The sequence below is a fragment of the Pleurodeles waltl genome, chromosome 7 (assembly GCF_031143425.1).
Source record: "Pleurodeles waltl isolate 20211129_DDA chromosome 7, aPleWal1.hap1.20221129, whole genome shotgun sequence".
In the NCBI taxonomy this organism is placed as follows: Eukaryota; Metazoa; Chordata; class Amphibia; order Caudata; family Salamandridae; genus Pleurodeles; species Pleurodeles waltl.
Genome location: NC_090446.1, coordinates 58,325,336 through 58,350,805, shown reverse-complemented (window position 1 = coordinate 58,350,805; position 25,470 = coordinate 58,325,336). Strand labels below are relative to the sequence as shown.

Below are 25,470 nucleotides of genomic sequence, written 5' to 3'. Positions count from 1 at the left end.
ATGTACAATTTACCAACCAAGTACTGTATTCAGCTAACAAATTCGCATATCCTAAATGTCTGAAAAAAGCACCATTACTGTTTCTGAATGATGGAAAATTTATTTTTTTGGTTATTTCATTAGACTAGCGTAATAATGCATCTGTTAAAACAGTTGCTATCTACTGAGGCTAATCACTTTACTTTAACCATTCCCTATTGCAATTAAACCCTTACGATGAAGAGACAGGCATTATTAAACAGCACACTGGTTAATTGCCTGCTCTTGAGCAGTCAGTAGGGTGGACATTATTAAAAGACAAAAAATGGATTTGTGCTAGCAGCAGGCGTCAATGTGTGGTAGATGTTTAAACAATTAAATGGGGATCAGACCCTTGACTTGTCCATTTTTCAACTGAAAACAGCAATGAACTTTGTTACCTTTAACAGTGCTTCTCTTTCCATTTTGGGTGCAGATATCTATGTAGCAAGGTTCTTCCCAGCACCAATTCCAGGCCAAAACTGGTCCGTCTTACACTGTTCAAATAAATGCAAAATATACACTTCGATTCATTAATTTCCCTAGAAAAGCAATAATCTGGAAAGGTATCTGGTTTAGTGTTCACTCTTCTCTATCATCTGATAGTATTCATATAATTCAACATAAAACAAGACCACAATATTTTTAGGTAAAGTTTGTGAGACACAATTTAACCTAAGCAACTCCAACCTCAATTGGACAAGCGCTAAACTACTAAAAATATGAATCAAACGCTAGTGCCTGCTTACACTGACGCTATATTCTAAATTAATGCTCATTCAACCACTCTAGCTTTTATTAAGCCACCATTAATTAAAAGCCAATACTTCATGATAATATTTATATTTCAAGATTCAGCTTTTTTCTGTCCTTTGTTCACTTTTGCGCCGTCATCATCATGATATAAAAAGTCATTTTAACTTCCCTAAAAGAAAGAGAACCATTCCTGAGTTCAAGACAGAATGATCCCGGGCAATTATCTCGTAAGAGCATGTGTCTAGGTAGTTACATCCATCAGAGAGAATATTCATATATTACGGAGAGCTTACAACCGTGCTATTGGTTTGTCTGCTATATTAACTATTCTTATTTGTCCACATGGTCTATTTCAGTTTAGACTGTTTTACTCACTGTTGGCTGTCACACTTACCAATTTATGTATTATCAATTAATTAATGTATTAATACATCCAGTGATTTTCCTTTCCCATCCATTTTATATTGAAATGTCACCCGGCAGCGGACAGTCTTACTTCTATATTCACGAAAATTCTCAGAGCATATTTTCAAAAGAAGTCTATTGTGCCAAGGGGCTTCCCACCCACAGTTAATATTCCCTCCACACCTAAGGTTATATAATAGTGATATGTATTCCATATTAGTTCAAACCCACATATTGTTGACTGTGCTTTGCATGGCTTCATCATCCTGAATTGCATTTATTTTAGTGTTTTTATGGAACTTTAGTATTATATCTGGGTAATTCTTTATTGTGGTGAATTCTCACCCACTTTCAAGGGTTGCAAGTTGGAATAAACAAAATAAAAAGAGGGAGTAAATGGCCAACATATATGACATCCCCTATTCAATTACAAATGTACTGTGCAAACCTGGGATGTGCTGGTGTCTGCTAGACCTTTGTGTTCCAATCCCTTCGATCCGTCAGCGCTTCTTATAGCGTCACAGCATTATTGTGAAAAAGATTAGTTATCCATGCCGTGCACACTTCAAACCCAGTTCCCCATAGTGATCTTTGTATAGATGATGCCCTAGTGGGTTAGTATTTGGGTATTTTGTTATCGGTAACTTGCTTAAATTAAATTTCTTTATAATAAAGCCTGAACTGTCATCAAAAAGAATTTAAACTCTACTGACTGAAAAAAATCTAAGCCAAATCTACAGTTATAGGTACAGACACAGCGGCCCAATGTGCATTAAATTCTGTCTTACTCAATAACAGTTTCAAGAGTTTCGCTGAACATTGTGAGGCAAAATGTAGTCATTTATGATAACTGACACTTGGGTCATGGTTCAGCTGCCCTGTGGGCTGATCTGAAATGCGAATGCCATTTTCACCAACTAATGACTGAAGGAGACTAATCCGAAGCCCCACCCTAGATTTAGTTTTTTTAGATCTCGCCTAAGACATCATAGATGCTGCCACCTGCAAGACATTTTGTTTACTTACAATGGGGCTTTGAGGTTTCCCATTACTTACCATTGGTTGACTTCATTGCTACTTTCATTTGCCTGATTCTCTTTTATCAGCATGTGCTGGACTTCATTTCCTCATGTGTTTGATCCTTCCCTGGGGCATGGCTCATACACTGCTTCCTTGTCCGGTGTCATACCACTGCTCACCCATTCAGAAATACTTTTTTGTTGTTGTGAAGGCACTCCATAGGAGTGCAAGTGTTTCCATCTCCATTGTGTTGTTTGCCCTCTCTCGCTGTCTGTCCTGTTGGGTTTTCCTTTCTCCCACTGTCACTCATGTTGCTGGCCTCTCCCACCTTCCCACTGCTCATCGTGTTGCTTCCCATCACTTCTTCCTCCCACTGTCCGTCGTGTTGCTTTCCCCATCCTCCTCCCTCTGCCATCAGGTTGCTTGCCTCCTTCTGTTGTCCATTGTGCTCCTCGTCTCTTCCTATCCTCCCCCTGCTGTCCATCATGTTTATTGCCCCCTCCCTCCCACTGACCATTGTATTGCTTCCCCTTCCATCCTCCTTCCGCTGTCTATCATGTAGCTTTCTCGCTCCCGCCCTCCTTCTTCTTTCCATCATGTTGCTTGCCTTTATCTCCTGTCCAGTGTGATACTTGTCTCCTCCCTTCCTCCTCCCACTGTCCATAATGTTTTTTGCCCCCACCCACCCTCCTCCTGCTCTCTGTCATATTGCTTGCCTGCTCCCTTCCTCTTCCCATTGTTGGTTGTGCTGCTTGCACCCTGCCAACCTCCTTCCGCTATCCATGTCTGTTTTGTTCCTTGCTCTAATCTGCTGTGTGCCATGTTTCTTGCCCCCTCCCAACCTCCTCCTGGTCTCTGTCAGTTTGCTTGCCTGCTCCCTTCCTCTTCCCACTTTTGATTGTGTTGCTTGCACCCTGCCAACCTCCTCCCGCTTTCCATGTTGGTCTCAACCAAAGCATTAGGACATGGCTAGCGCTGGTCACAACATAGTGTTTTGAAAAAAAAAACTTTTAGACATGCTGCACAACAGTGATGCTGCTGTGCAACATGGCAAAAAATATTTACAAAACCAATACCTCACGTAGGCAAGACCTAATGACTTTGCCAATTCATATTTCTTTGTAACATTAGCGCTTTCACACAGATACAATTGTCATATCGGACGTTAAAGACCCATTGTGTTAGTCTGACGTTGATAGTGTTTACTTTTCAGTGTCTGAACCCTGAAGAAAGTGTTGCGTATAACAAATTTACTCATTTATTCTTTTCCTGAATGTTTTTGTAGCCATGCACTTACACAAAAATCCATGCAAAAGTCTTACCATGCAAAACATTGTTGCTATGGCATGCACAAAAGATAAGATACTTGTTTCACATCAGTTAGAAATTCTAACGCCTTATTTACATGACTAATGTAACGAAACTACTTTATTTCTTTGGTCTGCTTTTTCTTTACTGAAAAGAACAAAGAGATGAAAATAGAAAAAAGTTCAGGCAGAAAGAATAAAGCTGCTGCTTTTTACATTTGGCAATATTCTGTTTTCTTTAAATCCAGATATTTTTCCTTTCGCTAAAGGATGAGGCAGGCGGACAGTCTATCACTCGTCAACACTCAGGGGAGTGTCAGACCAGGGCCAGATCTGAGGACAAGGGTCTGTTTACTGCTCAATATGGAAGGCTTTTCTGGAAGAGGTACTGTGGGAGCAGCCATCTTAAGGACTTCCTTATCAATCACTGTCTCTGGGCGTTGTCCACGGGGGGCTTCGTGCACCACTGCGTCTCCTTCTGACAAACCCAGTTTAGCTGCGCGCTACAACTCTCACAATCAATCCACTTCTTCTTCATCACTCCACAGGAGTCTTCATCACAATCTTGTACCCTGAGCCTATGTAAGGAGACATGGGGCAAAGGTCAGACATAGCATCTGGTGAGATGGTACAACCTTACTCCACAGGGATACGTGTGTTTGCATTCACGTGCCCCAGTCCCTCCACTTTCCTTTATTTCTCTATGAATTTTCCTAATCTTAAATTAACATCCCAAGTTCATACAATCTGATGCTTGCATTGCTGATCTAACCCAGGGGGAAGAAGGAGCTTATTTACCAGCAGCGTGCAGTGCCAGTGCATCAATTCTTGTGACACACTGCCCGGGCAGGCTGCTGGCCCATATCTACAAGGTCACGCAAAGCTACTTTGTGTGGCTTTCCATGGATTTGTAGATATGGAGTAAGCAACCCATTGCAAGTCGCTGAGTTGCCTCCCTTTCTTACTTTCCATCAAAGAGGCTTTTAATGGGTGTTGCAGTGGGTGTTCCCACGCAACACCCATGGATTTTGATGCAGTCCCAGATTTACAAGGTTTTGTAAACATAGCAATCAATGTGTCAAAAAGCTATGCCACCCCAGGGGTGGTGTAAGGGTGGCACACTGGGGAGAAGTGTCTTTATTTCTCCCTGTTTTTTCCTCTTCCTTTGTGTGCGCTGCATTTTGGAGCACACATGAAGGAGGAAAATACCTCTCATGATTGTTTATGTGCGGGAAGCTGTGCCTTCCTGCACAGAAACAATCGTCCCTGCAATGCAGGCACTCTTGCACCATGGTGCATGGTGCCTGATTTGGCATATGGCAGCAATATGTGTGCAAGTGCAGGAGAAAATGAAAGTAATGAACCATCTCTTGTAGATACGGCACATTCCCACCCTTTTGTTTAGACGCAGAGTAGCGGAGCAAGAAGGCTTCTGCACTGCCCTGCGCCAATACGTTATAAATGGGTGCCCATTGTAGGTCCAGGAGGCCCAAGTCCATAGCAGGTATTAAAAGGTTCCGATTAGGAACTTACTTACATCTTTTGATTCAGAGCGGTTCCATTCACCCAGGTCCAGCGCCTTCCTGGTGTTGTATTGAAAAGTCCAATCCAGGCGTAGTCCTTGATTGTGGACACAGAGGAAATCCAGTCCTGCACAAAAAAGGAAATGAGGATCAGTGCCTGCAATCAGAGCTCATGATATTTTCTATATTTATGACACCATGAGACAAATGTTACATCTGATGAAACAGTGCCTGAGTTATATCCTTTACCAGAAAACAATTCTTGGCATAAACAAAAGATTTACCCTTTGGAGTGCAGTGATTTTAAAGGCACATGCTCATATTCAAAAGCCCTCCAATTTACAGAATCCAACCAAGTTAACTAATAGTGGTGCCAAAATCTTATAGATTTACCACCCCACTAGAGGTAAAATGTATTCCAAAACAAGTGATGAATGTATTGTATTGCAGCCATCACTGCACTGCTCAGTGCGACACTCTAAGTGCAACGGGTATGCCCAGACGTGGGTTTCATGCTCACTTTGCCGCTAGAGCCAAGCTGCACCAAATGAGGTGCCCCCAACTAGGCTTAAACCGACCTTGGGTTGCTTGTCTTCAAGTTTGGAGAGGAACGGGCCTGGCAGCTCAGTATGGACTGTTCCTATTGGATCAGGATTAAGCCTGATTTGAATTTGGCTTGGTCTAATCTGTGGTGGCATAGTGAGCCAAAAAAGGATATAAGGAGATGTGGCCTGAGTGATTACCCATGGCACCTCATTTTTTCTATTCCTCAGTGCAACACCCGACATGTGGGTACCAAGCGCAATGTGCCTCTGGGGCCAAGCTGCACCTAACTGAAGAGCCCCAACGAGGGCAAAACCGGCCTTGGTTGCTTGTGTTCCAGTTCAGAGAAGGCCTGGTGGTTGGGGTTGGACTGTTCCTACTGGAGTAGGATGAACACTGATTTCCATATTGCTGTGTTCCTGTTCAAGGTGGCATGCAAGTTTAAAGAATGACAAACTAAAATGAGGCCCAGAATCATTACCAGTGGCTGAGATTAAATCAAGCATTTCACCCATCACTTTTTAGTATTCCCCAATGTGAACCGAAGGCTGTTTAACATTTAGGTCCTCATTACGACTTTGGCGGTCTTTTTGAAAGACTGCCAAAGCCGCGGGTGCCAACATACCACCAGTGCTGGCAGTATGATTGGCGCCCTATTATGAGTTTTCAGCTGGGCCAGCAGACCGAAACATCGTTTCCGCCCGCTGGCCCAGCAGAAAACTCACCTCAGCATTGAAGATGGCTTGTAATCCAGCCGGCTGCAATGTTGACGTGCGTCGGGTGCAGCAGCACCTGTCCCGCAGTCCAGTGCCCATAATTCGGGCAGTGGAATGCGTGATGGGGCTGCGCATGGGGGCCCCTGCAGTGCTCATGCCATGGGCACAGCAGGGATCCCCAGAGGCCCCACGAGCCCCGCATTCCGCCAGACATTCCATGGCGGTGTTTACCGCCATGGAAAGGCTGGCGGATGGAGACTCGTAATCCCCAGGGCAGCGCTGCTTGCAGTGCTGCCCTGGCAGATTGCAACCGCAGGGACCGCCAGGCTGCAGGCTGGCAGCAGCCTGGTGGTATCGGCGGTATTACTGTGGCCGCTCCGCCACGGTCATGATGTGGCGGTAAGTACCGCCAGCCTGTTGGCGGTACTACCGCCACATTATAACGGGCCGCCGGGGTCATAATGACCGCTTAATCGCCTGATGTACCAGTTTCACCTATGCCTTTTATACCCTCAAGGAATAATTGTGAATGAATTTTAGGGGTGGGCAGAGGTCAACTCCATGGAATTCCATGGAGTTCCATGAGCGCTTAGCACTTCGAAGATTGGTCGCATTCAGGCCAGGGCAGGCAGCAGCAAAAGCTGCCATTTTTGGGCCTCTTGTGCACCGGCCAGCCCTGTGTGCAGTCAGTGAGTGCACATGGGGCAGGCCAGTGAACAAGAGGCCTGAAACTTTCAGGCCTCTTGTGCATCGGCCTGCCCCTGTGGAATGCACACAGGGCAGGCTGGTGCCCAAGAGGCCTGATACAGCAGCTTAGGCAGTCAAAGCTGCAGTTTCAGGCCTCTTGTGTACCGGCCTGCCCCAGGTGCCTGGTGCAGGCCAGTGCATAAGAAGCCTGGGCAGGGTGGTGCACAAGAGGCCTGAAATGTCAGCATTCGCTACCTATAGCCCTGGCCTGAATTTAGGCAAGAGCCGTAGGCAGAGAAAGCTGCTGTTTCAGTCCTCTTGTACACCAGTGTATGCACAAATGAAGAAGAAAAAAAGTGAGGACTTACCTGGGTCCTCTAAGGGTGTCCTCGTTGCCAGTGGCCTAGAGCTCTGCCTCCCTCTGCCCCTTGCTACCAGGCCCAGTCAAGCCTACTGACAGAGGGTGGCCTGGAGCCAGTGCTGCTGGCGTGGGCGAGCAACTCCATCGCCGACATTGGGGTGAGTGCACACTGCAGCTCAGTTATGGGCCACACAGCGTAAGCGCAGACTGTCTGCATTTGTGCTGTGTGGCCCACAAGTAGGCTGCAGTGTGCACGTGGCAAGCTCTGCTCTGCTGGTGGGGCTAGCAGAGTTTTTGATCAAACTCCATGCCCCAAGCAGAGCGAGGGGTGCCAAAAGTTCTGTTAGCTCCACCAGCTTGCCACCCACCCCATATGATGTCATTAATCTCTTCTCCTTGCAGGTACAATCATCACATGTTTTACCATGGCAGAGAATGCTGAGAGTGTCCTGATGAAAGCCCTGAATCACATTGGCCACATAGTAGGGGCAGAAACATGTTGATGACAAACTGAGGGTCATTAGATCATTACATCCTAAACCAACTCCTCGTGACAATTTTTAGTCTATACCCACCCAGACTGCCAATAAAGCAATACCTTGGTCTGGATTAGGTATTTTCATTTCTTTAGTTTCCCCTGGTCACAAAAAAATCTCAAGTGCTCCCTGAAATACGGTCGAGCCCATCCTGGCTTTTAGGGGCCAGGGTGAGACCAGGTGATAAAGCGTGCCACTGCTAGAGTGGGTGGGGGTCATAATCTAAAAAGAAAAAGGCTCCTTTTTCTACAGTGACGGGTGGGTTCTCGTGAGAGACATATTTCTAGAGTCAGTCAAGGGATAGCCGATCTTTCAGTTGTTTTTTTCACCAATAGCCTTCATTTATTCTGAAATACATTGTAAGAAAGGCTGACAAGCCTCTATAGCAAAAGGTTGTTGGTTGAAGAAAACCCAGAATAGGGACAAAATAAAAGAACACACTAATCCGCATTAAACATGAAGAAGCCAGGGTACATTAGAGCTCTCATTGCCTCAGGTCCCCAGTTGTCAGGTACCATCCCCTGCTGCAATATACTTAAAAAAATATTTAAAAAAAAATCCAAGCTACTCCTGCTTCACACAGGACCCTTTGAGAGGCCTTGGTTTCAGGCAAACCTTTCTTCGAAAGCTTCTAACTAACTAATGACTACTGAGGTCAACAACACAATACGTAATTGTAGAATAATATAATGATACATCTGTGCACATCAGCACCTTCTGTCACAATGAGTGCTCGAAAATAACAATACACACATTTAAAAACACACTTAAGAAAGCCCTATAGAAAGATTTAAATATCACAAACTTTTAAAACACAAGTAATCCCTCTAAGAAGTTAAGGGGCATACTTAAGAGCCCCTAGCACTTCCTTGCGCCACAATGGCATCATTTTTTTTAGCATAATGTGGACCAACAAGGCCAAAATCACTGCGCCAGATTTACAAAGTAGTGCAATACATGCATTGCGCCACATTGTAACCCCTCCCGCCACATTATGCCGGCACCAGGCATAATGTATACAAAGGGGTGTTCCCAGGTAGGGAGCCCGAAAAAATGGCACAAAGAAATCTAAAAGATTCCTTTGCATCATTTGTTTTGTCAATTTCAATGCCTGCTCAGAGCAGGCGTTAAAAGGGGACACACCATTGTTTCCAATGGGCCCCTATGTACTGTTCAGTGTATGAGCCACAATGTTGGCTATAGCCCTGAACAGTATAGCAATAGCGCCAGAAATTCTAACGCTATTGCCCCCTACCCTGCTCCATGGTGTGCAGTATTTGAAATACGGTGCACACATGGAGGTGGTAGTGGGGCGCTAGGGGGCGCAAGGAAAATGGCGCTGCACCCTGGGCAGCACCACTTTTCTTAAATCTGCCCCTAAATGGTTATATGTTGGAACCACGAGTGCTTCAAGCACCCATGGCTCAACGACGAGATCGGAACAACGACCTCGTTCTTTTCACTAATGCCTTTACCACGAATGTCTTTACAACTATTTTTCGTTGTAGGATGGAGGATGAGAACCAAATGGGTTCATCATGGGTTAATATGTAACATTTCAAGCTTTACTACTTTGGGAGCTGTTTTTTGTTTTGAATCCCCAATCAGCTTTTTTTCAAGATATGTCAATATGAGCTAACACGTTTTGAATCTCTGAATCTGTGACAACATCCAACGAAGTAATCGGTACAGTTATGAAAGCAGTTTGTTTTCTTCAGACATGTTGAAGATGTGTTTGTCAAATGAAAGTGAGAAAAATCAACAGACCACTTCTGGTGTGGAAGATGCATCTGATCCATCTGGTGATGGCAGCCCCACTACATACTCCATCCTAACAGAGCTGCTCCATCAGCTCCCAACAGCAGAAAGACTGAAAGGGCTGAAAAAGCATAGCCCGCCCACCCACACTGTCCCAGAAGCTCCATTAGCTTTCCTTGCAAGCAGAAATAACTATCAGGATCTGCTTCATCACATTCAAGGCTGTCCTCTTTGGCACACCGCCCTACCCAGGAGACCAGAACAGGACCTCCGGTGGCTAACCCAACACAAAGCCACAACATCACAAGGCTAGAAACAAAGAAATGTAAGAAAGGGCGTACCACAAAACATGTCTTCTTCTTCCATCCTTACACAACCCGACAACCACCTTCACTCTGCTATTTCAGGAAGAAAGTGAAACCCTCCCCGTGAGCAAACAACCATTCCAGAAGTGCCCACACCCATTGCTTACTCCATGTGGACATAAACAGAGAACCTTCCATTTGTAGGAAACTCTTTCTTATTCTCACATTGCATCCCATTTTATTGTACTCAGTTGCTTTATAGCTATACTCTACCTAAATGATCATACAAACATGCTGATGCCTTACCAGCGACACCCATTATTGTTATGCTGAACTATTAAGTATTGCCTGGCCTTGCATCATGCCTTGCCGGCAATGTTTAGTTCTCTGTCACTGCACCTTCCCACTTCTGCATTGTCCAGGGTCACTAATGTCTTACCAGCTGTTCCTGGTCACGTATTACTAGCAGGCGGGAGTCCAGGGAGGAGCAATGCTCATGGCTCTTGCTCCAAGTTGTTATGTCAGTAATATTCGAGAATAAATAGCAGTTTCCACCGTGTTGATGCCAGTTTGATGGGCACAAAGCATGTTCAGATTCTGCTGAAAGATGACATGAAAAGAAAGGTTACTATGAATTTGGCTGATAAGAAACAATGAAATAAAGTCATTAGTGTGTTTTACTTGCAAGTAAGGCAATCTGGCCCAACAAAATGTGTGCAGCTTTAAAAGCTATAGCTGTGAAGCCTTTATGAAGAATGATTATGAGCCTTGAGAACATAGGTAATATTTTTTCCTTCAGTAACATTCAGAGCTCTTAATGAGGAAGTGTTTTAAATTTCTAGAGAGTAAAACAACATAAGTAGAAGAGCAGTGCAGCTGAAACATGCTGACCAATGGGAGTTCTGGTTTTGAAATTAAATATTTGACTTTGTTCCTGAAGAGGACCACCCCTTCCTGATTTAGGAATTTAAATATACATATACGAAAGAAACTGTGGCTAGGGGGTTATAGCGCTGGCAATTTTGCTAAAGTTTATTTATGCAAGTAGATACCAGCCTCAATGAAAAAACTATGCAACTGTGAAATGAACCATGCAGAAAATGATGGCCATCATGGACTTCCCAGAGAAGTCATTCAGGAGTGTATCCTTGCAGAGAAGTATTTATACATGTTTGTGTCATGTGTAGACCGTCTCACGTAAACAGTGAAATCATTTTAAAATCCATTCCTTGGTACTGACATGTCAGGGATAACCTTTGGAACTAAATTCTATCCATTCTATATATGATAATTATGTCATGAGCCTGCCACTCACAATGATATGTGTCCCATCTAACATTTATGCCAGATTATGGTTCGAGAGAAGTGGTCTTTGCCTTGTGGCCCATCAGCACCTAATTACCAAACGGGCTGGTTTGTTCATGTGCTGCAGGTAACGCGTCATGTCATAGCCTTTCACTGTTTCTGAGCAGGTTCCCTCTGTGAAGATGGGGGTCATCAGAGACTCAACCAACCTCTGCCTCTAGTGTGTGGCTTCCTCAGGTGCAAGGGTGGAGTGTGTGTGTGCAGACGTGGCACAGCCGCGTGACTCCTGCCACACTGCCTCAGCTTCAGCACCCGAGCCTTCCTTTCCAGGGAGCTATGGCGCCCAGTGAAGCGGGGTTCAGTCGGTAACAGCATCAGCTCTGTCAGGGAATCCCCGCAGATTCCCAAGGACACCCTGGTGAATGCTGGGCGCACGTTTTGCTTGTGCGCTGGTTTTGGAATATGATGCATTTGAAAAAACAAGCAAGATACGTCCATCATTTGCAGGGAGTCATGTTCCCCTCTGCATGTAACAGGGCTCTGTGTGTGTATGTGTGTGTGCGTGTGTGCGTGCGGGTGTGTGAAGAAAAATGTGAGCACATTCTGTACAGCACTTTCATAAAACAGCATCATGTACAATTGTTACCTTATTTTTTTCTATATTCGGGACATGTGAACTTCATTCATTAGAGCCCTGATGTGATTAGGAGAATATCTGGGTTGGTGCTCCCCTCTCATATTTGTGCGTAAAAAACATCTCAGCCGAGACAACAAACTTGCTTGGTCAGTAGTAAAATGCCACAACAAAATCCAAAACGTATCCTTGCAGGCTTGGATTGGCGGGGCCAGGGAGTATCAGACATTTCAGTGTAATCACAAACCACGAAAACCGGTACATTGGGATTTTTACATTGTAAGCATTTCCATGGACATTTATTTTCAATTTACAGTAACATTGAGGTTTTCACAAATACAAGGCTACATTGTTTTTACATCTACTTTGCTATTTTTTTAGGGTGAATCAGGATTTGTTTGAATAAATCTGCCGAGTTCTTTATGTTAGAATGTCACAAGGTCTGCACCATCCCTGCTGTAAAGGTCTATTTTAGACATTCAGTGGCTACTTTCGCAAGCAGAGCATGCTGGGACACCAGAGGAAGAGGGGCGTGAGGCGGCAGGATGCGGCAGGGACGGAGACAAGGTAAGTTTTTGTGTTTTTTTATTTTTACCTTCTCTCTGACACCCCCGCCGCTCCCCTTGCGTTATGTGGCCGCCGCCGCTGTTTGCAGCCTATTATTGAGTTGGAAAAGTAGTATGGACAATGCTTTGTATACAGGGTGCTATCTGACCCTGCACCAAACTACCATGAAAAACTGTTTGCTCCTTAATAATCAGTCTGAAACCTCAGCTCTGTCATGCAGGGCATACTGGGAACCTGACAATGATGGTACAGCAGATGAAGGGCTGACCTTCTACTTTCAGGACTCAGCCCTGTCAAGAGCTATCTCTTCATCTGAGACTTTGAAAATAAGAATGTTAAATTACCACATTCCTCAAAAACTCATGTCTACAACCTGGCATTTGCTTAGTCATTCCTTCTACATAATGGCCTCTGTTGAGTTGATCCTTTCATCCTTCACAGTCAGGCGCTTAAGAATGGCCATCTTTTCCAGTCACTCGCCTCTTGATCCTCCAAGGATTCATCACCTACGGTCATATTTCACAGGAGACTTGCTCCTGAAGTGGTTCATAAGGCCAGTTGACTGGTGCCACACCCTAGTTCCAGATTTGGGACTTCAATGCCATTCCGCTCTTATAGCCCCTTTCTCAAATCGGTCTGAGACTGCCATAGGGTGGTTAGTGACTGTGTGCAAAATCCATCCAACATTTCTCCCCTCACGCACCAGGGATGAAATGGGAGTGAAGCAGTCCCTAGGGGTCTTTGGTGTTCCCCGCTGGACGTGTCTCAAATTTAAAATTTAAAGGTGACAATATCATATACCAGTAATATAGAACACATTTGGTCCTAAAAGAATGACAGACAATAAGTCTTTACCATAAAGGTTTTAGTTGAAAAAGTAGCAAATCAGAAGATAAGTCAATATAATCAAAATCCATTACTCAATAAATCAGAATGCAAGTAAAATTGTGTATGTGAATTATCGGAAAAACAAAAACTGAGAAATCACATTGGAGGAAACCAAATAGTGGAAAACCAATTTTAAGGAAAAACAATCTTAAGTAAAAAAATGTAAGGAAACTTTTTAAAAGAAAGTACATTTTAAGGAAAAATTACATTATTCTTCGGTGACGTTTAGGACCAGTGAGGTGTTTTTTGTGTCCAAGGATGGGTAATAATGTGGGGTGATGGTTTTTTAGAGGTCATGAATGAGTGCGGTTCACGCATGGAAAAGGGTTTTTAGAGATGAAGGATGGGTGAAGCTTAAGAGTGTGAGGATTTGTTTTAGGTATCAGGAAAGGGTGGGAGTCCAGGGGTGGTGAGGGGAGTCTAGGGTTCAGTGATGTGTGGAATTTAGGGTGGAGAGTAGGGGTGTTGAAGGGTTTTAGAGATCATGGGTGGAACAGGTTTAGTGCTGGTGAGGTTTTTCAAGGTTCAATGATGGGTAGAGGTTAGCGTTGGTGAAAGGTTTTTAGGGTTTATGATTGGGTGGAGTTCATGGTTATGAGGATGTTTTAAGGGATAGGTGGAGTTTAGATGTAGAAATGGGTTTTTAGGGTTCAGAGAGGGGTAGAGTTTAGAGATGGGGAGATTTTTTTGGGTCTCATTAATAGATGGTACATTTCTTTAGACATCAGTGATGTGTGGAGGTTTTGGTGTGGTGAGGGTGTTTAAGGGGTCAAGGATGGATGGGGTTTAGCCATAGAAAGGGGATTTCAGGTTCTGGGTTAGGTGGGGTTTAGGTATAGTGAGAGGTTTTACAGTTGAGGGATGGTGGAGTTCAGCAGCAGAAAGAGCTTTTAAGGTTCACAGATAGTTGTGATTTAGGGGTCAGGGTTGGGTGGAATTTAGGGATAGTGAGGAGTTTTGTAGGTTTCTGGGGTGGTTGGGGTTTAGGGGAAGAAAGGGGTTTTAAGGTTCAAAGATGGTTGTGGATTTGCTGTGGTGAGGCATTCTTAGGGGGCAGGGATTGATGGTTTTTAGGGGTTATGAGGGGTCAGGGATGAATGCTGTTTAGGGATGGTTAAAGGTCAGCAGATTTACAGCATATGAAATATTTGTTTTACAATGTAAAAGATATTCATCTGAAATATTGTCCCCTGAAGTAAAGCACTGAAATAAATACCTTCTGAAAGTAAGACCAGCAAATATTGCACTTACACCTTAAAAAAACATAAGGTGGCAAACAAAAATACATGCTGTGAATTGTGTTCTATGAAATGGTAAAGCAATTTGGGCCAGATGTAGCAAAGGGTTTTACCCATTCTGTATCTATGGAAAAATGTGTTCGTACATATGGCCCTTAGTTCTTAAAATGCCCATTAAACAGAGTAGGTGAAATTGTTTCATTCTATGAAATTGTTTTTCTATGAAATCCCATACAGCCCCTCAAATAACAGAATCAGTCAAGATTACAGTAAAGTCCACATCAGTAAAATGCAGAATATAGAATGAGACAGGAATCCAGCAGAGATTCACCTTCTAAAGTGAGGGGAAAGGGCCTGTCTCCACATCAAGAAACCACAGTCTTTTATAGGGTTCTAAACAAGGGATTGCATTCATTTAATGCAGTAGTACATAGGTACCAGGCGCTGAACCAATCAAAACAATGCCGAAGTGGCACATTAGCTATTGAATACAGTTGACAGGTTTCTCATAATTCTCCTACATGGGGCTTCCCACGAGGAATAGGCTTCACATGAAACAGTAATAGTTACAGAACATGTGATTCTCCCTCAGGCAACTAGGTTTGGCCTTGAATTAAGTACAATTTATTCAGGACAGTCTGTGAAAGTCAAAGTATTTCTCTCCAAGGCAGTTTATTTTTTTATTCCAGTAAAGCAAGAAATGCCAGATTAGTCATGTGATTCAGGTGAAGTGTTACAGAAACAAATGGCTTTCGAGGCCTAGTTTGCCTAACGTTAACCTGAGTACAAATTCTCTATTAAAGCAACACAGTAAATTGAGAAAAACCAGAGACATCAACAGCACTCCTTTACAAAACCCCCAAAATAAAAATAAACACTTTTAGGAACCTGATGTTAGACTTACCTGAAGTTCTGTTCAAGTCATACACGCCTTCATATCTTGTGGTTAAATGTTGTTTTTCATGACGTAGCCTCCAGACTGATGCGAGAGTTGTCAGGAGAGACAAGAAGGTAAACATGAAAGAGTTAAACGATTGTGGATGAGTGTGGAGGATGCGAAGCAGGGGGGCTAGCTCCTCAAGCCTGTGAAATCTGCTATTTTCCAGACAAACCTATGCCCCCCTCTTTTTATAGGCTGGTGATGCTAAGAGCTTCTGTAAATGTGATGGTCATTACATCACAGGGCTCCGCTTACTGAACTGAGAGACCAAGACAACGGGAGTTGTTGAGAAGCTGTGAGATCCCTTTTCCATGCTGTGTGAAGTTAACCAGTGTTGAGTAGTTCTTGTAATAGGTTTGTGATGGGGTCCGGGAAGGTTTACATCCTGTCATGCTGCAGTTTAGAATGGTGGGCCTAGCACTGTGAATCTGAGCTGGCTGGGCCACCCCCTTTGGCTTTTGGAAAGGACTAATAAGCGGAAGGTAGGCCTTTTACTATCAGCATTTTTGTGCGTATCTGCTAAATTTAACACCAACATATGGGAAAGAAAAGCCAACTCAGCCTTCTAATCCTGGTGAAAAGGGGCCTCTTCATCCCCCCTGATTACTTTGTATCTATCACCTGCTATAGGGCAATCACTACCGAAATGGAACTAGTGGTTAACCATATTGATGCTGTTCAGAAACTGATTAGCGATCCTACAATCCTGGGAATTCCACAGATGAACTCTGATAAGGCACTTTTAACAGAGTGTAATTTCACTCGAACAATAGAATCTTTAAATGGCCAGCTTCAGATTGTCCCTGCTCATATTGCTAACCCCTGTATACCGCAAGACTCCTCCCACAGCGTTATCCCTATAGCTGATTTAAGCAGTTCCTCTCCAAGGTCGCAAACCTCCACCACAGAAAATCAAGTGAGATGATGGTAAAATCCCAAGGACTGACTAAATTCAGATAAGCCACAGACCCAACCTGTCGCCCGATATCTAAACCCAGCTAACCGTGGAGCCCCGACTGTAGTATTGCCCTGCAAATATTTGTAAACCCTTCTTTGAATCCATAGTGGTTTTATTACAAGATTTTCAGAAAACTGTAGTAATGCAATTATAACTTTCTGATGAGAAACTCTAAACTCTGGTAGATAATCAGAGTAATTCCATCCAGCCAAACCCTGGGCCAGTCCCAGGACAGATACCACAAGAAAAAGCTTGTTCTTTATCTGCACCTCTTGTTACAAAACCAATGTCAAAGCCAATTGCCCCAATAAGGCCTTTGAACAGATCCTCTAATTCTTTAAATACTGAGTAAAACGTGGATACCTCTGGGTGGATGCCAGTCACTCGAGATCACCACTTTCACCAACTTCCTGACAATTGCAGGCATAATTTTCTTACTAATGTGCAATCAGCCTTCCTTCAATTGCCACCTGAATGCTCACCTTATGTTTAATTCTTACAGGTGTCCCTCCTCTTAGCATCAACTGGCATGGCTTAAAATACAAAGTTGCCCACTGGTGCAAAAATAAGTTGGCTTGGCCTATGGATGTGGTGGACACGATTACTATGGTCTGGAGGGTGGGCTGGCTCGGCCAAGGCCATAAAACCATAATAGGGGATTGTGTGGTAGTGAACTTTAGAATTCCCAGTTAATTAAATCATTATTACATCATCTGGACTATTTGCTAAAGGTCAAGCCAGGGTTTTTGCACTTCCCTTGGGCTTTTTTGTGGTCTACCTCCTCAATGGCCCGCGATGGTAGGTCTAAAAGCCAGGGCCCCTTCTGGCTAACCAGAACTCCAACCCTTTTGCTCCTCTTTCGGGCCTTTGAGATATTGACTGACTAGCTTCTCCTCAAGCCACGGCAACATTTCTGCTACCAAATGTACCTTTTGCTGAGTCTGTCATTTCTGAGGGACAAGGGTCTATTATTAGTGATACCTAACAACAATAGGATAGGATAGATTTATGCTTCCTTGCTGCAGGCATGCTCAAACAAATGGATAATGTGGACTGGCTTGAAATTGTAAAATCCTATGATATGGTATACTGCCAAGAGATGGGGGCTCTTGAAAAGGTACCTTGATGGTTTTCAATCCTTTTGTGTTGAAGCTACTCTGTCCATTTTTGGTCGACCTAAGGGAAGGCTAGGGACATTTGTCTCGCTTAAACTTAGTAACATCAAAATCAAACTGATGCTGTGTCCTCCTTGTTGTAAACTTTTACTTTTGCTTTTTTTAGGTTCTCCTGTAATTTTGCTGATTCATTTTTATTTTACCTTTTTTTGCTAATCAAACAGCTGAACCCATTTTAGAAATAGGTGCCTTTATTGCGACTTTCCTGAAAAACATGCAGACTGGGTGGCCACTGTATGGTTGGGGATTTTGATATAACAAAATGTTATCTGCAGGGTGATGGTGTATGTGACCTAACTAATTGGGAAGGCGATAACTTGACCCATTTCTGCATAGAACAAATAGTGATGAGTTAAATCAAAATGTCTCAAAATATATCTATTGTTTAACTCAGATTTTTTCTGAAATGACGCAGTTTATACCCCAACCTTTACAGGAAAGGATAGTGTGTCTACCATTAATTTTATTCTGTTTTCTTCTTATTTGGCCCGCTTGTAATGAAATCAAATATTTTAGTGTCAATAATTAGTGACCATAACCCAGTTTCTTTCGGATTAAGTTTTCCTTTTATAAAAATTCCAAAACCCTCCTGTTTATCGCAATTGCACTTCTGCCCAAGCGGGGGGAAACAAATCAAATGTGCGAACTTAAAGTAATGCATTGTATATCAGACAATGCCAAACCAAATGAAGTTTTAGCAAAGTTTGATTCCCTTTGTAAAACAGTGACCAACTTGGCGACTGTCCAAAAATCCTATTAGATCTACTACTTGTAGATGGTTTAGCTGTGCCGGCTCTCTTGGATCAAAAAAGGTAAAATTGGTTACCTAGGGCCAAGCACGAAATGCAGAAGAGATTAGACTTGCCAGTCAGACCTGCAAGACCACTCTGGAAGAAAGGAAAAAAGAGATTTAAAATAAGGCATGGAAGGACTTACAAGCAGCAGCAGAACTCAAGGCACTTAAGGCCTGTTGGGAGGTTCTCAAATGGCCCTTCTTTTCTGAAGAAAAGAATCTCAAAATAAAATGTCATATCCCTTCAGATGAGTGGGTATCTTATTTTTCAGGGATTGTTGATCAAGAGGGCCCCACTTCTTCTTCACCAGTCGTGCTTTATTTTAGTCTAGAGAGCTCATATCTCCTCATCATCTCTACTGATTTTTGCGATAAAGCTATGGCCATCCTAAGGAGCCCTGCTGGTAAGGCTCCCAGCACAGATAGGGTTCCTGTAAATGCTTTTAGGCAAAACCCAACATTTTGGGTCCCTTTACCCACCAATGTGTTTTGTGCCGCTGTTAGATCTGAAATTCTCGGTTCCTGAAAGAAATCCACTATTGCCTCTAATTTTAAAAAGGGTGATAGAAGGCAACCAACATGGTTTTAATTACCTCCACCAAGATCTTAGAGAGGGTGATCCTTCATAAGCTGCAACAGTCGGTGGATGAGAGAGGTTTTCTTTCAGATATTCAATATGTCTTCCATCCATGTGTCAGCACAGTTGAACAGCCCCTGAACCTGCTCAAAGGAAAGTATGTTAAGGCCAAGGGAGGTTCTCTCCACCTAGCTTTTATGGACTTTTTCCAGTACATTTGACCTGGTGGACAGAGGCAGGCTCTGCGATATGATGAGGGAGGCAGGGGTCTAGTTCTTGCTGGTAGAATTCTTGAAAACATCTCCAGTGCGATACCCCTGCCCAAATGCAGTACGATAAGGAAGGAGAATGCACCCCCCTGTTTCTGATCAAAAGGGGGTTAGACAAGGTTGCATACTTATTCCCATTTTATTTTTATTTTATATCAATTCCCTCGCTCAATTTTGAGGGCCAAGTGGAAGGACGCTCCTAGGGTTGGTGATCGATTTGTGCCAGTCCTTCTCCACGCGACAATGCAGTGTTTATCTCTTGCAAGGCTAATTACTTGTTTTAATAAATTCATGGGCAAATTGAAACTAAAGGTCACCCATCATAAATCATACATCATGAGCTTGCTGGCAAAATAATGCATGTTAGCAAAATTTCACTATTGATGAAACTTCTATTAAAAGGGCCGTAATTTTAATTACCTTGGACCAATGATGAACTCAACTTTTAAGTGTGATAAGCTTTTATCACGGAGAGGTTTTAAAATGTCAGAGGCTGTGGAAGTCATTTTTAAATTTCCTAGAAAATTAGGCCAGAAACCTATTAATGAACAAGTCTCACAATACAAAGCTAGATGTCTCTCACTGGGAACCTATGGAGAGGGAGTTTGGGGCTACACTGATGCAGGGTGTTTGCAGTTCATCGAAAATGAATTCCTTAGAAGACTATTAGCAGTCCCAAAAGTGCGGTCAGCTTTGTAACCAATACAGAAGCTGGTCTAGCTTACAAATATGACAAAATTAAAACTGAACCCCTTTAATTGTGGTTAAAGATATGTGACTCTCCTCATACAAACTTTTCACGCTACGTTCTAGACGATTATATCAAATTTCATCATAGGGATTCTATCCGGTGGCTTACATGTATTAAAAAAAAAATCACAGAACTTGGTGTACAAAAGTTGTTCTATTGCCCTAATGAAATTGATAATAAATCACAGCTAGGGTAAAATCTCTTTTTTATGACCACAGAGCAAACACAAGAATTGGGGTGGCATTAGACTTTGGCGCTGCCTCAGGTTTATTAAATCTCATAAATTTGGTACAGCATCGAAAGCAATGGGTGTTGCTGTGGAACACCCACAGCAACACCCATTGCACGCCCCTTACATACAAAGTGCTACTTGTTAAGGCATTGTATTTACAAGGTGGCGTTAAGCCACAAAAAGTGGCTTAACACTGCCTGGTAAATACGGCACAGTGCACAGTGCCACCGGAGCGCCACAAAAAGTGATGCTCCAGTAGCACCAGGGACTTGTAAATCTGGCCCTTAGTTTTAAACCCTGCCCTGATGTCCCTGCTCTAATAATAGCCAACAACCCCTCATTCATTTGATGTTTTCTCTAGTTTTTATGTTACTCATAGAGTCCAGATTTTAAGGCCCTTTTTATGTCTAAACAATTCCAGGTTTTGAAAGCCCAGCCACTATGTTTGTTAAGGTGGCTGGATTCCTTATTCTTATGTCACGTAATCCTCAGTTATATTCAGCGACTATTGAGAATTAGGGGAAAACTGAGGGCCTGATGTATGAAAAGTTAGGCTTCCTTTACTTTATTTTTTTACGCAAAAGCAGCACAAACGTACAAAATATAACTATATTTTGTAAGATTGCTCCTCTTTTGCGTTACAAACAAATGACGTAACGGCAGCGCTAACTTTTCATAAATCAAGCCCTGAATGTCTTGTTTCATATAATTCTTTTGCTTCAGGAATTTTCAAGTTAATATGTCCCTTCCTGATCGAGTGGGTTTTTATCCATCCAGTGTTTTCAAATTCTCTAATGTATTATATTTAGCAAAAAACTTTTTATTGTAAATGTCATACTTATTTTGGCAACATATTTAGCACTTTAATCACTATTAGTACTTTATGAGCATTCTTTTTGAACAATCCTAGTTTGTGTTTTATAAAATGTTTTTCCTTTTTATGGCTAAATTAGCTGAATAAAAGTATTTTTGACTGAACTCAGATGGCAGCAAAGTAGCACATCTTAAGGAAATTGAAATCAATTATCTTTAGTAAATTTGGTACTGCTGTACAAAGTTGAACATAGGCGAGGTAGGAGAATGAAAAAAAAAATGCTTTTATGAATTCTGTTGTAGTGTCACCAGGCAGCCTTGATTATATATTAATATACTCAATATAATTTAGTCTGATCTCCTAGAAGTTCCTAAAGTCATGTGTTACCACTACTTTGCAGTATATTCAGAAGAGCCCTTGTTCAGCGAGAACAGCTTAGTGACAGAGGTATCTGTAACCTTTGAGCATAGTCAGCACTTACTCCACAGACCGGATCCCACAACAGCCAGCAACAGAAGGATGTTCAGAGCTCCACTTATCCACAGCACCCCTCGGTGTGAACTGGGACCACTTGGGGCACCTGTGAAATGAAAGGGTCAGAAAATAACAACAGATGAAGCCTGGATAATGTCAGTATCTACAAATTCACCACTTAATGCTGCAGCCATTGTCTACAGATTCATGGTGACGTACAGCTCTACAACAACATGCAATGTAGTGGCACATACTTAATTTAGTTACTCAGCAGAGGAATGTGCAGAGCATTTACAATGAATATAACATTAAAAGTGTGAAATGTACTTTGTAAATAATATCTTTGGATCCTAGCCCAAGGGGCTATTAACAAAAGCTGTTATTAGCATGTGACGTAGTACTATATGAGTCCACTTTTTCAAACTCACGAGGAAGCAAATTAACAGAATTCTAAGATGTACTTTACATCATTTTTCAGGTGGTGCAGAAAAGCGTTAAAACATTCACAAAAATAAATTTGCATGAGAATCTTTCTTTTTAAAATAGAAAAAAATAATTTGTTGTCAGACATTGTCTTGTAGGATGTAACTTTTCAAGGCTGGTGCTCTGGAGCCGGGTTAGCATAAGTGAATCTTCCCATCGTCTATCATGATGTTTCTGTCTGTTATGCGCAGGAAGAAATTATGTGCAAAAATATGATTTTATGCAGTTCATTTTGCAGTCAGAATTATGGTTCTGGTGAAAAGACTACATTAATAATAAATGTTTGCATATTAACATGTGTCCTGATGGAAAGCACAAGTAATCTGTTTAATCTTAAGTAACAATTATAGCTTCCTAAATTTGTTGCTAAAAATTGTTATTTATGCTACAATGTTGCAATATTTTCTGTATAACATTAATTGTTCAATTCATTGTGGGAGGACGTGAGTTTTAGGGTGAGATCCCCTTGTCTTAAAGATTCATGTTGCATAGATCTCTCCTGCTCTGTCCTGCTGTTTTTCATTTGGAGATATTATTGCTAGGACATTTCATTTGCGTATTTATTTATATTTGCACATTGGCTTATTATTGTTTTAGAACTTTTGCGTGACACAGATGCTGTTTCTATGAGCACACAATACTGTTTTATCACGTGGGGCACTTGTTACTTATTTAAATTGGATTGTGCTCTGTTTGTTTGGAAAATGTATGTGCCAAAATCTAACATTTGATTTTCTGCAGTGTATTCATTTTTCCTGGATGCCTTGCTGAAGTAACTTTAATTATATTGACCGAATAATTCTAATGATAAAACAGACAAGTGAAATCCTTTTTGCTACATTATTTTTAGCATGGTTTAAATTCTATTTGTTTTTCCACGGGTCCTGCATATTAACACTTTGTGATATGTGAAGCCTCAACTCTCATCCATGCCTTTGTGTATTGGCCCCAAAAAGTCCAACTCCCTATTTGGCAAAATGCAAAGAGGGTGCAGTCATTTTTCTTTGTAACCATCTTTTTGCAAGTACTCTTGTTTCCCAAAATGCTGCTTGGATTTAGTCACGGCTTGCGGGACATGGAGGGGCAGGGCAGCGTGCAAGGGGAGAAGGGGGCTGGTAATAAACATTAGAATATATATATTTTTTAAAACACTTACCTGAACGCCTTCACTCCGCTCCTCCATCTCCTTTCCTTCGCCGCTGTAGGCACAGGCTCCCATCCTGCCCTGCGGCCAATCCTGATGCTGCTGAGAGCAGCATCAGGATTGGCTGGGAGTGCCCAGCCAGAGCGCTCCCAAGCAGACAGGGAGCCTGTGCATGCTCTCTCCAGCCCAGCAACTGGGTTGCTTGACTGGAGAGAGCCTACTGTGCATGTGTGTTTGGCCGACCCAGAGACGGCTGGCCAAACACACATGCTCACTGCTCATCACCCCGGTGGACCCGCCCCTTTACAGGAAAAAGATAACAAACACAGTTTATTATTGCTTTCTTGTAAAGGTTTCGCAGCTGCCGCTGCTGTCAGGGAAGGGGTGGTCGACACTCCTCCTCCCTAATGGAGGAGCCCCCCTGCATGGACTAATGTATTTAGGGGCATATTTACAAGAAAGTGGAGCCATGGTCCGGATGCGCCACTTTTCTTGCGTCCTCTTTTGCCCCCTATCAACACCATGGTTGCACCATATTTACAATACGGTGCACAATGGTAGTTGTTACCACAAAAGCATAAAAAGGTTTTGCACTGTTGTGGAGCTTTGCTGCACTAGTGCAAAAAATGTTGACGCTTTTGCAGCAAAACACAGGGAAGTTTATAGGCCAATACAGGAGGGTCACTGTACAACGTGCCTTTTGCAGGTGTTAAAAATTATTGAAATAATGCACAGCACAATCTTGTAAGTTTCACTGCACCATGTTTTTGGGCACTCCCTACGTGGGAACACCCCCGTGCATACATTGTGCCTGGCGCAGGCATAATGTGGCGCAAGGCGTAACAAAGTAGTGCAATGCATACATTGAGCCACTTTGTAAATGTAGCACAGAGGAATGGCCTACTTAGCGCCATCTTACCATAAAAAATTATACTAAAGCAACACTAAGAGGTGCTAGGGGCTTGTAAATCTGCCCCTACGTCTGTGGGGACCAAGTAACAGTGGGAACTGGCAACCGCTTTAATACTCTGAGAGTTGGAAAGGTTTAGACCAACTGAGAAATTTATATGGAATACAAGCCCACAAAAGATATGCCTGAAAGTGTGAGGAATCATTAGAAGTTCTCTTCTTTATTTTTATTACTTTTAAATTCACAGCAATATTAAAATGTATATTTCTTGCTTTCCCTGTCGACCAATGTGTTTCAAGAACAAACAGTCCCTTCCTCAGGATCTCATGAGACCACAAGAAATAATACATAATCAAAAGAGTGAGTTTGTTGCTCTCCAATTTAAATAGCCATGTTTTTACTGTTACAGATTAATTGAAAGATTGTTCATAATTACAGGATTCCCCAATTCATCATCATCAAATCTTTATTTTGCCTGCAAGCCGTAGAAGTACAAGGCAAAATATAAAATTGTTAAAACATTCAGATCAAACATCATACCAGATCGATCGATAAAACCTATTTAAATCAAACACATCAAATAAACGTTTTGATAAAATCAACTACAGCCAAAACACTCCATGAACTCATTTGAATGGGTCACAAGAAATGAACAAATACATGCTTCAGCCACAAATTCTCAAAGAGCTAGGGTGTGAGGGGAGTAGGGGTCTATAGAAACGTCCTGTGCTTTAATAATGTGCAGATACAGGCTTGGACCACACATCTCAAATTGCTAGTGCATGAGTGGGAGCAGACACAACAGGAACACCTTGTACTTTTATGGTATCAGAACCAACGGTGGACTTGGACAACATGCACCTAGTCCTTTCTATCATTAGGAGGTATCGAGAGACAGAAAAAACAATGCTTTGACTTGTGTTGTATCTCAAAATAGGAAGGGCCTAAACATGTTGTTTGACCCCTAAAGTTCAACATTTGGGGAGTATCCATTTTTTCCTCCCCTTCTGATAGGCGGGGCAGAAAAACAATGGATGTTCCACAGTTTTCTTACTGGTGCCACAAGAGAGACATGCCTACCTGTCCTGCCCATGATGCCATCCCCATGCTGAGGTGAAGGAGAGCAAGGGGTGGGTGCCATAATGAAACTGGAAGTAGGGTTTCCCAGCTACTGTAGGTTCAATCTTGTCAAGAAATCGTTCCTCCTTACACTCATCCTTCACCAAAAGGAAAGCATCAGATGGGGGGGGCCAAAGGAGAGTTGTGTCTGCATTCGGGCCATTGAGTGCTGACCATAAGTCGTTTTAATAGTATTCTTACTAATGGACCCGGCTGTCATTGAAATCCTACAAAAGCCCATAGTCCAAGTATCTCAGTGTGTCT

General features: G+C 42.6%; 1 protein-coding gene across 1 annotated transcript; it reads right to left on the bottom strand.

Moving 5' to 3' along the window:
• Nucleotides 1-3,548: 3,548 nt before the first annotated feature.
• On the bottom strand, nucleotides 3,549-23,252 carry LOC138246799 (killer cell lectin-like receptor subfamily F member 1). The gene is made up of 5 exons (XM_069201561.1): nucleotides 23,190-23,252; nucleotides 18,467-18,527; nucleotides 10,375-10,535; nucleotides 5,044-5,156; nucleotides 3,549-4,084 (listed from the first exon to the last, which is right to left on the bottom strand). The coding sequence occupies exons 1-5, from the start codon at nucleotides 23,250-23,252 to the stop codon at nucleotides 3,931-3,933; spliced, it is 552 nt and encodes a 183-aa protein (XP_069057662.1). The 3' UTR covers nucleotides 3,549-3,930.
• Between the last annotated feature and the right edge of the window lie 2,218 nt (nucleotides 23,253-25,470).

Bases quoted from the DNA above. Each gene is read 5' to 3' on its own strand.
- LOC138246799 (XM_069201561.1), bottom strand. From the start codon at position 23,252: ATGGGAGCCTGTGCCTACAGCGGCGAAGGAAAGGAGATGGAGGAGCGG. The intron at 18,528-23,189 runs GTAAGTGTTTTA...CCTTTCTTCCAG, and splicing joins AGCGGAGTGAAGGCGTTCAG to AGTGGTCTTGCAGGTCTGAC. The intron at 4,085-5,043 runs GTAAGTAAGTTC...CTCCTTACATAG, and splicing joins ACCGCTCTGAATCAAAAGAT to GCTCAGGGTACAAGATTGTG.